Here is a 13,439-nt window from a genome sequence, read left to right on the forward strand (position 1 = left end):
GCAAAAAAAAAAAGAAGAAGATAATAAAGGCATGGATGCAGTGTGCACGTTTGTGTTTACTCTAATTACCCGGAAAAATGTCGACATCAAATGTTTAATGCCTTTGTTCCTCAATCTGCTGAAAGTAAGCTGCAGGCTCTGTGTGGTTTTACTCCCATTAAAGCTGCCACCCTCCCCTCACTTGCCCGACAAAGCCAGGTGCAAAGCTAGAAGCTACCAATCAAGACGGCAAATCTACTCCAGCAGCAACAAACGCGCTCTTCCCAAGCTGACAGCCACGAATGTGGCTTCCCAACTTCCCAGAATCCACACACAAACACAAACATTGCAGTGTTTTTGTTTTCTTTTAGGTACCGCTCCAGAAACTATATTGGTAGAGCCGTTAGACGGGGTGTGATGGGGGCACAACAGACAGCATGTGGCCCCCTTTGCCTTGCGTCTGTTGCAAATCATGCCTCTCTATCAAACAGCCGTGGTGGTGGGCGTAGTCGCGTTCACAAGAGACACACGCAATCAGGCAAAACAATGTGACCACTGACAGGAGAAGTAAATAACACTGACCATCTTGTGACAATGTTCTAGTGGGAAACTTTTGGACCTGCTATTCGTATGGACATTAGTTAGACTTGTACCACCCACCTAGACCAGACTAGACACCCCCACCCCATAGCAATGAAACATTCTGTTTCCAGACATCACAGGACACCTTCAGAAGACCTGTGTCCATTCTGTGATGAGTCATAATAGTTTTGGAGGCACAAGCGAGACCTACTCACTATAAGGTGGTCATAATTTTATGCCTGATCGGTGTACATACATATATAAGAAAAAGGAAACATGCACACATAACGCACAAACCCACAGTGGTTTGGCGTGCCAAATAATGCTGATGTAAGCTTAAACAAGCAGTCGTATCGGTGAATGTCACGACGTGAGATGTAATCGATAGCTCAGCCGAAAGGCTCACTTTGACTGCTAATACAATAATTCATCATAGTCTACAATGACCACAGGGAATGTTTGCAGCAAATCCTTTATTTGTCTTTTTATACTGGAGCGGCCTGACACAGAAAACTGATTCTGCCTTTTGCTGGAGCTGGTTCACTTAATTGTTGGTCGTAGTCTTGCGACTTTGGCGACAACAAGAGAAGTGTACGAGAAGTATAGGATATGGTTAGGCGTATCCTTTAAGTACAGTTTAATTAGAGATGTGTTTAGTTGATTTGGTCCGTTGGTCACCCGCTGGAGTTTCAGTGTTGTTGACATTAAAGGATATTCACATGCTGAGGCGGTGATATAGACACAGGGGGAACACGTAATTGTTTTAAGTTTTATCTTGGGTTGATATAAGACTTCAGCGGTTGTAATAAAAGGGGGGAAATTTTACAATAAAAAGGATGGAAATTTGGGAGACTATTTATTTGCTCGAGATCCATATCAGCCTCAGATAAACTCTCGAATGAATGATGTGGACAAGGCCGGGAGTGCAAGTTCAATGGCGCACCAGGGAGGGATGTGGGCTGGCGGAGTTGATAAGAAAGCTAGCGGTTTTATGGCTCTGAGACGGAACCCAGTGCAGCTCACAGGCAATTGTGGAATAACGAACTACTGTTTCCTCGCAAAAAGACATGCAGAAAACAAACGCTTCCTTTCTGTCACAACGTTGTCGTCAGTGGCGGTGATCTTACCGGGCCGTGGCAGGTCAGAGAGTCGTCGTCGGCTCGCTCACACTGGGCGTCACACTCCACGCACACTGACCCATTGGCGTACTCTCGGATATCCCTGGGAGAGGTTGTGGAAAGGGAGCGAGGGAGGGAGTGTGAGAAAGAAAACCAAGAGTGAGAAAACAACAATGATAGATTTTGTAGAGGAGGGAAAAAACATATAGCTTGTGTTACTCAGTTGAGTGTAGCCTTATTATGAAAATGCCTCCATCGGACGAAACAAAAACCATTAGACTGCAGTTACCTCCATTTCACTTGCACGATTACTTAATATAGGACTCTGTGTAAAGCAAGTAAAGCTCCAGCAAACTGGTCTGCCCTTGTAAAAAGCAAAGAGTCTCTTAAACGATCCTTTTTATCTATTATTCCATTTACTCAGCTGACTGAGAATCTAAGATTGGTGTTTTAATATCAACCCTCACCCAACACTAAAAGCCGCCGTCTCGTTGCTCGACAGTTTTCAACATCAACTCCTTTCTCATGTTACTGATCCTGCTGATAATGCACCCATAAAAAAAGAAATGGCCATAAAATACAGTATGTAAGGTAGCGTTTGTGATGTTTTAGTCCTGCTGTGTACCAACCAATATATTGCAGTTTGGGTTACAGACAAGAAACAGCACAAAAACCTTGAACATCCTAAATGTCTGGGTTTCAGTTACGAAAGAAGGCTTCAATTTCTATTCAAGCATGTCTGGAAAAATGAGGGAAAAAAAACGCACACAATTTAAAGATTTGCTGAATTCCAGCTGAATGCAAATCACGAACCTCAATGTCATCTCCATATTTCATTCACCGTAATGAACACACGGTTGTAAACCAATCAATGATATCTGAATCAGTCCAGGGCGCGTACGACAGACGGAGGGGCTGAGACAGATGGTGGAATTATTAGCCTTAGTCAGTAAGTCGCGGTCAGAACATCTAGTCGTAACCAAAACACACAATACACACAAACAAACACACACACACACACACACACACACACTCTCCAGTTCTGCCCGCGAGCATTGCAGCTAATTAGCTAACCGTAACACTGATACCATCGCTCAGGAGGTCGACGCAGTTGAAAGGTGCCGTACCTGCGAGGGCTGCAACGTTTCAAAAATCAATTAAATTAAGTGCCTTGTTATTCAATTTCTGCAATCCCCTTTTAATATTAGAGCACCGGAGTGGCCCCGAAAAGTCATTAAATGTGACCACACTGCGACTGTGCTGGCACTTTGCCTTTGTCACCACAGGAGAAGGTGAATGAATTTTGGGTCCCTCTCTTCTGGTCAGAGAAGGAAAAAACTGCTTAGAGGTGGTGGGAAAAACTGTCCCGGTGGGAACTAAATCAAATTAGTATTAATTATGCCTCATCTGGCCTTCGTAAAACCTTTCAGGAGTTAGGGGTGGTGAGTCTTTGTCTGGGCGTGTTCTGGTTGAAATAATAGAGGCGGGCAGTGTAGCTGCAAGATATCATTGACGCTTATAGGCTGCCGCAGGTGGCTTTTGCTGGGCTGTTCTTTCCTGCATTTTCTTTCTGCAAAGGACAAAGATAAAGCAGCACATTCACAAACCTGTACGTCCTCCCAGACGAGTAAACGTGCACACTTGGCGTTTTTAACAGTGACGAAATAGTTTCAACTTTGCAAACACTTTCAAGAACCATTAACAAATCACCTCTGACCCCGTGCTGAGCTGGCAGTAACCCAGCGTTTTGTGCGTGTGTTTTTCCAACGAAAACTGAAAATATTATCTAGCACAGAACTGTTATACTTCTGGGATGAACTGACGTATTTTCAGGAAGTCCAAATAACTCCCTAAACAGCCTCCAGCTGATCCAAAAAGCTGCAGCAAGAGGATTGATGGGAATTACCAACTTTCTTTTACCTTAATCGACTTCCAGTTAACCTTCAGAACGAAGTTTAATAGAAAATTCCTGATATACAAGACCCCTGAAGCCTTCATGAGTACCCCAATAAAACACTTCCCTAAAAAAGTTTCCAAACGTAGAAGGATTGAAACGGTTCTTTTTGATAAATGCTATAATTTGGGCTGGTTCTATCTCCCGTCCCTCTTTCTCTGATATGATCAAGCTGCCAAATATTCACTGCCTGCACTTATCCATTCTTACCTGAATGTTAATAAAAGTTCTGTGCTTCTTACATACATCATACAGTATATGCATACATTATGCCGGCCTACTCACTTTTAATGTAAATGACTTTCATCTCTGACACAGTTCTCTGCCTCTGCCTGTTTATTCTTATAGCAGTAACTTTATTAGCACATTATACACCCACTAAGCTGTTCTATAATTTATATTTTGAATTTTGTCCCTATCCATTCATTGCATTCATTATCACCCCTTCCCCATGTATGACGCACCACCTATGATGTATGTTGCTCCACACGCTTTATCCAGATGGGTATATAAATTGACCTGCTTGCTCCTGCTCCTCTTTTCTACTTCACTCCTTTTTATTCTTTCCCACCTCGCTATTTTTTTTCTGTCTTTCTATTGGCCCATCCTCAAGCAGACGGGTCCCCAAACTCCAATAAGTTTCCCCACCACCGTCATATTTGTGCTTTCTCTAGGAGTTTCAGGATCTAGCTTCTGTAAACCGTCATAAAACGGAATTGAAGTATCTGGATCTTTCATGTTTTTTATAATACACATCTCACCTTAAATGCATTTTTTCACTTCTTAAAGTGCATTTCCTGTCACCCACCAAATCCACACTGGACTAAAATTGCAAAACAAAAACTTCGACTAGAGGGCAACGTGAGGGTTTGATCGGTGAGGTGAATACAGAGAAATGACCAAATAAAGTCACAAGCAATGTTAAAATGTGAATTAGTTCAACTGAGGCTCGTGAAGCGCAGTGTTGTGCAACGCTGCAAGGGTGAAGTGTTAGGGTCTTTGCACTTGGTGGACGGTGAGACGGTGCAGCTGGTGCCGATGTGCAGGTGGACAGGTAGGCAGGGCGTGGCCCCGTGCGCAAGCAGTGACTGTGACACGCAGTGACACGCCTAGCCACCCTGCCCTAACTTCTCGTCCTCCTCGCTCCTCTGTAGCACATCCTCCAAAACTTCATGATCGAATCAGGACACCGAACTTCAAAGCATCTTTCTAGCATCTCCACGAGGGCAAAAAAAAAGAAAAGAAAAACCCTAAAATGTCATTAATGAAACTCTGTGGGGGAGCAGGTCTTCTCACCTTTCATCGCAAGGTAGGTAGCATCAAGCTAAATTTCCTTTTAAAGTCAAGGAACCCCTGTTGTCATGACACTGCAGGGGTGCCTTTTAAACCAAGATTTACCACCGCTTCTTAAATGGTTCTTTTTTTCCCCCTCTGGCTCTTGATATTATCCCTAGTAAACAGAAAAAAAAAATTACTGCTAAACTCGCAAACAGTAACAAAGAGCCTTGGGCTGTTCTTGAAAACTTTTGATGAGCGGGTGATGCAGCAGGCCGTCCAACAACAGAGGATCCCTTCGAGTTTAGCAAAAACACGACGGGTTGATTTGTTTTTCTATATTTGTCCTTGATTTGATCAGGGAACCAAAATTCACTGCAGCATCATTCTCCTGAAACCTGTAGAGGACGCAACCGCAGGACCTTCTGTCGAGTGCTTGGACTCTGGTTTTTACCGCACTTCAGGCTGAACGTTGAAAAGGAGACGATCAAAAGCATACTTATTTTATTCAAACTACGAGGACAGATGTTGGATATCTACGACAAATAAGCAGAAAGCAGGCGTACAGTATAACTGCGCACAGTTTATTTAATAATATTCATGGGAAAACTGCACTAAAACTTTTCAAACTTTCTAAACTGTGTCAATTTATGAGCTGCAAATGGCTTTAACAGAATTTCTCTGTGGTTTCTGATATACAGGTTTATAGATATTTGGGTATGCTGGTTCACTAAAGTGCTTAAGCAGAACTATACTTTCAGCTGAAAAGAACCTGTTTTGTGTTTCACGGCCTCCGTTTGACAATCTGCGTGTTGCAACATACAATCTGGATGACACTCCAGAATCACAATCTACAGCTAAGATATTCCAAAAGGCATTGAATAAAGGCAACTGGTCTTGTAGAATTTCTTGAAGATGTTTCGCCACTCATCCGAGTAGGTTCTCTGGTTCTGAGAGACTAGTGGGAAGTTGAGGTTCAAATAGGAAAACTCGCAGAACCAGAAACTGGTGCCACATCATGGCTGGGTACTTACCTGTCGTTATGGAGGGGGACTGTGTGCCTGGGCTTCTTACCCTATGAATGGTGCTCTAACGAAACTATTGTCAGTGGGAGCCTCCAGCCTCAAGGTGTGAATGGCTTCAAAACTTCTTGGGGACAGAAGTCAAGACAGTTCAGTTTCGTCCTTACCTCATTGAGTGCAAAGTGCACATTTGATTGTGCGCATGCAGCTGACGTGAATTTCATATTCTCTTGGTGTGTATATTTATACCGTTTGCTCCAGATGCATCCGCTAGTTCAAAAGCCTCTTGTTGATTTGCAGATCTGACAAACATTTTCTGTGGGCTACTGTCGCCACCAACTCTGACGGGTCGCAGCTGATGAGAAGGTTCAGAGTGCGGCACTATTCACATGCTGTGTGGCATTTGTGTGGGCCGACGGCCAGTCGGGTTAACACTTCAACGCAGTAATAGGAAACAACATTTGACAATCTCAGTGACAAAAATATTAACCTTGTTTTTTCTGCATTATTAATTTTATTTGTACACTAGTAATAAAATGGAAAAAAATTGATAGAGTGAAATAAATGCTGTTTTTTTTTTCCTCTCAATTATAATAAAAAGCAATTACAAGTCTGCCATGGTATTAAATGCATGAGACGCGGTTGTGTTTATGTGTGGAAAGTCTATTCTCTCTGAGGGGATGCTAGATCACAGAGAACAGATTTATTTTTTTCAGTCAGTTCCCAATCTTCCATCTCCCTCAGTCTGTCCAGTAGCAAGAATGCCACCCAGCCTTGAACCCCTCCATTTATCCATCTGTTATTTATCCAGTCTTATTAACGCTTTGTGTGCGAGCTTGCGCAACTCACCCTTCGTAGAGGTTGCAGGTGTCCACGCAGGTTCGCCCACGGCTGAAGTATCGACAGGACAGACACTGGTCCGGGCCGGGACCCCAGCACCCGGCGTCTGAGCACAGCGGGTCACACACCATGCGCTCCCTGGCTGCTCGGTGCACACACAAAGAAAGGCAGCGTGAGAGGAAGCGCTTCCATTCATGCAGAAAGCGGTTGTGTTTTGGTGACTCACCACCGGTACAGACGCAGAGAATAAAACCCCCCAAATTCCCCCCAAATTAGCTGGGTATAAAATTACCCCAAATAATCCCATTATTTATGAAAGGACACGGGGCTGGATGTACTAAGCCACATGCAATTTGCGAGGGCTTATTTTTACACTGGAGTTCTCCGCCTCCACAGAGCAGCTGTTCATTCGCGGTGGCCTACAAAAGTCATGATTCCGAGGTGACAACTTTCCCGAACAATAGGTGTGGTGCTGGAAGCCGTGACAAGGGATTCAAATATTTCTTTCGGGTGAACAATAAACGCAGAAGAGTTGCAAAATAATTACTCACGACCCAGTTTCATTTTTACAAAACCCTCTTCAACAACAACAACAACAACAAAAAAGACGTTGCATTAATTAACTGTGATCAATCCAGGGCTGGGCTGGCAGTTTTCTGCGAGTGTGGGATCTAAATAAGTGGTCTCAACGTGTACAGTCCTGTGTGATATAATCCATCGTGCACTCAGAAAAGTTGCTGCGCTGCTTCATTATAAAATGCTGAACAAACAGTGACAAATCACCAGTGAGGCCCAGAGAGACTCACGCAGACCTGTTGATTTAATTTACACTTGCGAAAAAAGAAAACACAAATGAAAATCAACAATTCAAATACCTAGACGGAGAATATTAGAACTAAAAAATAATAACAGCTGCTCTCAACACACAAACCCCTCGCTGCCGTTCACACGTAAGAGCAACGGAGACAAAATGCCCCTTTCTCTCATTCGATTCAGCAATCTGTATGCTGTTCTCTCCGTTTCTGCCTCGCTGTTTTTTATAATCGACTCAGGCTGTTACATCTGCTCTTGAACGGCCCGGTTGCCTTATCTCTCTCTTTTTTTGCCTCCACACCCAGCACTAAGTTTACAGCAACCGAGAGCATTGCAGTGACAAAATGAGAGTGTTGAGGTAATGCGGTGACAGCACTGCAGATACTGCCCCCCACCCCCCTGCTGTTTCTGCCATCCAGGTGACATGTAAGCCAGGGGCTATGCCTCAGTGTCGCTCAGTGTCACAAATTCAGACAGAAAGATGCAGATACGCGGAGAAAAGAGAAGTCGAGCTCCGTTCGAGGGCTCCAAGCCAACTCAACTCAAACTTCTCAAACCACCTCTGTTTGCGTTCCAGCGCTAAAGATAAACTGACCGCGCAGTCAGAAATGAGGACAAGGAGGGATGATGGGTGCTGAGCAAAAAAAAACAAAAATATGCACAAGGTGGGCGTGAGGGTCAGATGTATCTGAGATGATGGGAGAGAAGGAAGGCCTTTGAGGTTCAAGCCAGACAGAACAATAGGCAGTGATGATGATTAAAATAAGGACTGCATGAAGGGAGAGGAAAGTAATGCAGGACAGCAGTTGAAAAGCTACACGTGTGTAAGAGTGTAAAGGGGCAGTTGAGGAAAAGTGAAACAAATCCATTCACATTCAGTTCATTTGGTCATTCGAGCATATCCCGGCTGCCATTGGAGGAGAGATGGGGTAAACCTTGGACAGGTCACTAGTCCAAACACAGAGGGACAGACAACCATTCACAGTCACATATATGGCCAACTAAAACTAATAATATACTTTATATGAGATCAAATGTCTGCAGTTGCTTCCATTAGCTGGATTATTTGAGCTTTTACAGGCCATTTATTACAAATTAGCTCCAATAGTCACTCACACTATACAGTATCTCAGTAATGCAACACACAGTAGAGCACCTATTTTATTTATTCATTTATTTGCCTCTGTCTCAGCATTTTGACCATTGGGTTCATCAGTGACATTTACAGAGGTGTAGAGAAACGTAATGTTACAGATGAATATAGTTAGTTAACGCATATATTTACATATCAACTAAAACTCAATCATCACATACTGGGTTACAAGTCGTGTGTAGTGCAGAGAAGAAAAAAATCTGTTTATTCATTTGCCTGCACTGATAACAGTGAACCTTCAAGCTCAGGGGCTTGATTGATTCTTCTCTTCCTGCATAACCTAAAAAATTTGCAGAATGAAACATCCCGAGAAACCGCTGACATTTTACTGCAAAGAGCAATCACTCAGACTTGAAGGCCTCCATCACGGGATTCCCTTTCATCAGCTTTTTGACTTGACGAGGCTGCAGTGGCAGAAAGCTCGTCTTTATTGTTAAATGCTAGAGCTAAGCGCGCCGATCCCTCCTTGTGCAAAAGGAACTTCGGAAAACGAGAACAAAATGTAAACACGTTTAATTGTCTCGCCCGCCACCCAGTCGAGCATTTGCTCAGTCGAATATCAAAAGAGGTTCTCAGCAGAACTGTTCATCTGAATGCTCACAGTCAAATTACAGTGCAACTAAAAGAAGCCAAGCAGCCTCGTGCGACGCCAGACGTACTTGAAGAGAGCGCACTATTTAAAGAGAATCTTATCAAGCTACGGAGAGAAAATCCACTGCAATCAAATCCAAAGGAAACGCACGTAGAGTGAAAGGGCTGACTGCTTAATGTTAACTGAGAAAGCTTTTTGGAATGAGTTCCAGTGGGTTCCTTTACTACCTGGATGAAATGACTTGATGAAAATGCATTTGAGCACCCAAAATATGTTTGTATATTTAATGCAGCTTCTACGGCATTCCTCTTCAGCTTAATGCATCTTCACACTGAAACATGAGAAGGCTCCCCTCTCCTCTGTCTTCGCTGCCCTGTAACAGCGTGATACTTGCCCTCTTCCACTCCCTGCCAGGCTCAGACAGGACACACACACACACAAAATCGCACCGAGGATGTGACTCCTGAATCTCATCCCAAAATCTTCAAAGTCTCTAAGAAGTGTGTGTGCGCTCAACACTAAGGAACTGCCCAGGGGAAAGGAGCACATGCCCGGTGAAAGGGGGGCCAACTCAATAATGCAAATACTGGTTCATTAATGACCATTAAACATAAATGAATAATGTCTTACCACTTGTGGCACTGATATAATAAAAGCTTCGCCATTTTTAGAAACACATTCTTTAGCTCATCACATCTTATTTGCCTAATTAAATGTGGCCAAATCCGTGCACTCTCCACATGGTCCCGGTGGTTGATTATAAAATATATATATGTGTGTGTGTGTGTGTGTGTGTGTGTGTGTAGGTGTTCATGGTTAATGACATTTTTTTGAGTTTCTAAACAAGAGATAAGAGCTTGTGTAAGTAAACAAATAGGAAATTGGTCAATGTATCCGTCTTAGCTCTGCTGAGACTCAGTGATAGCTGTGCTTGTTGACCGGTGATTGTCGAACGCATGACTCTCTGGGTTTGTAATGCCATGCGTCATCAACAAATGCTTCATCGTGTCTAAGGTGTTGCTGCCCTTGCTTGAAATGAGGGTGCTGCATAAATTGCACGTTACGTTGTTACACTCCCTTCTGGTGAAGTGAAGCCACACTTTTGACCATTTCAGTCTCTGCCATTGCGTCTTTCTAGTCGTTGCATGATGTGAATAATGCGATTAAAGAAGATTGTTCTTCTTCTTCTGTTTTATGGCAGTTATATATACAATATTTAGGTACATTACCGCCACCTTCTGGACTGGGACGAACCGATAAAGCATAAAGGGCAATGATATCGATGAATTGAACCAGTTGGAACCGGTTCTGTTAAAGAATCGGTCCATCCCTAGTTTTGTTACTAATAAATATTTTTATTAAAATGTGTTTTTTTCTGGTGTTTCAGGTACAAAATCTAACTGGGAGCAGTGTATTTAAAGGCTTGGTGTCCCCAACGCGATGCCAGTGACCAACCTCAACCCCTGTTCTTGCATGAACTTACAGCACTCCTGTGGGCTTCGGTTGCTGCGGATCAGGACCTTCTGGTTAGCGGCGCGGAACAGCCGTGTCCAGTTGACTGTGTTGTAGTAGCAGAGCTGGCTGTTCTCCGCGATGTGGACGTTCCCCGCGCTGATTTCTCTCAGAGACTGAAGGTGCAGCGATGAGATGCCCTGCTGCTTCAACACCAGCAGGGAGATCCCACTGAGAAAGGGAGACGGGAAATAATGGGTGGAAGTGAGAGGAAGATGGGGCGGCCAGAGAAGAGATGAGGTAGAACAGGGAAAAGAAAGACGCAGAACGCAGAAGATGGATTAATTTCACAGGCTTTTTAGTAAAATGTCTGTTTTTACGAAGTTATAATGTGAATACTCATGCAATCTGTATGAATACCTTTAAGACATCACACTTCAGAGTATGTTGGCATACTATCTTTTAAGAAAAAACGTGATGCCACCTGGCATAATGATTTATGAACATATAGTTAACACCATATGGTTAACATTGAGGCAAGACAGTGCTAAAGGATAATAATAAATATGTGAATACGGGCTGAGAGCCACCGGTATCAAACGGAAACCCTAACACATGCATCCTATCCCTGAATATGCCTCGTTTAGCTGTTAAAATTCACACTGAATTAACACACATTTGTAGAATATTTGCATGTGGCCGTGTTAGATAGGATTAATGCAAAAAAAAAAAAAAAAAAAACGCACATGGAGGCTGTTCATTTGTTCCACATTCTGCTCTTGAAAAGTGCACCTCGCACATCGCAGCTTATTTGACTGCTTCTGCTTATTTGGCTCGCGAAGGCTCTTTAAATAAATGTTTAACTTATACGCGTTAAAGATTCACAAAACAGGAGTTGAACTGGGGATACTTGCCCTCATGCTCGACGTCGGTGTATTACATTCAAGCAAAGACAGAGATGTTATTTTAGTGAGAAAGCGGGAAAACGTGCAGCAGCATTCTTACAGCATGTGGCCTTATACATATATATATATATATAAGACAATATATATATGTATATATATGTATGTATATATGTATGTATATATATGTATATATGTATGTATGTGTATATATATATATATATAAACCTGCTGAGAATTGAGCATGTTGATGTTTAAAGTGTTCCAGTTAACGTCTTTAATATTGCAGAGCATGCACAGCGCGTTTGCATGCCTATATGTTTATACTGTCCCTTCAGCATCGCTCTCTCTTCATCATTTTACCTGCAAGCCTCTCATTCTTTCTTTTTTATTTCAATGCCGACCGTCAGCTTCTCCCATGTGCCCCACTTGCACAGTTTAAAAATGACAGGAGGCCAGTGGGATGTCAGAGCCATCAGATAGACAGAGAGTGTGCAGGATCAAGTACGGGGCAAGGGTGGGTGGCAGGCTATAATTTGTACTGCAGCCTGCTGTTTCCATCTGCAGGCAGGTGCAGTGCACACACACACACTTCTTGCGTACGCACCCCCGGCACGCACACAAACACCGGGGCGCAGTATATCCTCAGCTGACACTTTGTTTCCACCCGAAATGCCACTACAAATTTGCAGAGCTCTCTCGCGGAGACCACTAAAATCTAAATGATAAATAATTATGTTCTATCAGCCGGGTTAAAAAGACCAAGCTGTCTTCTTAAATGTCAAAACAAAACCAGCGCAAAAGAAAGAAAAAAAAACAAAAAAAACTGAATGTGTTTGAGGCTCTGTGTTCTTTGGCTGTAACAAAAACCGCTCTTGGCAAAAGCCACAGCACTTAACCACAGGAGCATAGCCAAGCAGACCACATTGGTTGTTGATTTGCATAAAAATTATGCATAACCCAAAGTCGTCCGTGCACGTACGCAGTACAACTAGAAGGACAGCAATCACGCTGGTTTGAGTGTCGCAGAATTGATTTTTATCTGCATGTCACAACCATTGTGTTACTGCTTTAATGCCAAAGTAATATGAGTCACTGCACATTGCGAAAACAAATTTATGCACCTTAAAATGCTCTGACTGTTAATGCTTTCGTTGCTTTAAAGTCTGTGAGATTAGCTGCGAGCTATGTTCAAACACACACGTCATTGTGTGTCCATTAATTATGCACAATTCTGAATTTACCTTATTAATTTACCATGAGCTCTAACAAATGTAATCACAGCAAAGCTATTCTAACTGTATCATTCTAACTGAAATGATACACTGTTTACTAGAGAAGACATTTTTTGCATCACTTTGCTAAAACTTAAATCAGAATCCAGCTTTACAAGTTTCAATTACACCATACAGTCTAACACATGCAATCACAACAAAGCTCTTATGTTATCAGGTACCTGTACAGCGCTCGTCCCCCAATAGTTGCCAGGTTGGAGAAAACACTCAAGTCTGTCACGTTGTCAGGCCAAGACTGGATGTTAAGAAAGCCTAAATGGGGACACAGACACACACACAAAGACACGTCAGTTATAATGAGCTTCTGGTACTGACAGGCTAGAATCACCTGTCAATCATATGAGTCCTTTTTTACAACAGTGACACGTATAAAACGAGAACTGGCATCTCTCTAGAATTAGCGGCATTCCTCTCTCACAGTAACCACACCACCTGAGCCCAACCTGAAAACAGCCAAGTACT

The 13,439-nt window shown here is 42.9% G+C and overlaps 1 protein-coding gene across 1 annotated transcript in view; it reads right to left on the bottom strand.

Moving 5' to 3' along the window:
* LOC125017431 (receptor tyrosine-protein kinase erbB-4-like) overlaps positions 1-13,439 on the bottom strand; it is a 292,157-nt gene that overhangs the window by 68,081 nt on the left and 210,637 nt on the right. The window contains exons 11-14 of the mRNA XM_047600584.1: positions 13,139-13,229; positions 10,812-11,011; positions 6,780-6,912; positions 1,689-1,782 (exon numbers count right to left, since the gene is read on the bottom strand). Coding sequence (XP_047456540.1) covers positions 1,689-1,782; positions 6,780-6,912; positions 10,812-11,011; positions 13,139-13,229 — 518 coding nt within the window. The remainder of the gene's footprint in view (positions 1-1,688; positions 1,783-6,779; positions 6,913-10,811; positions 11,012-13,138; positions 13,230-13,439) is intronic.

This window comes from Mugil cephalus, chromosome 12, assembly GCF_022458985.1.
Source record: "Mugil cephalus isolate CIBA_MC_2020 chromosome 12, CIBA_Mcephalus_1.1, whole genome shotgun sequence".
Lineage (NCBI taxonomy): Eukaryota > Metazoa > Chordata > Actinopteri > Mugiliformes > Mugilidae > Mugil > Mugil cephalus.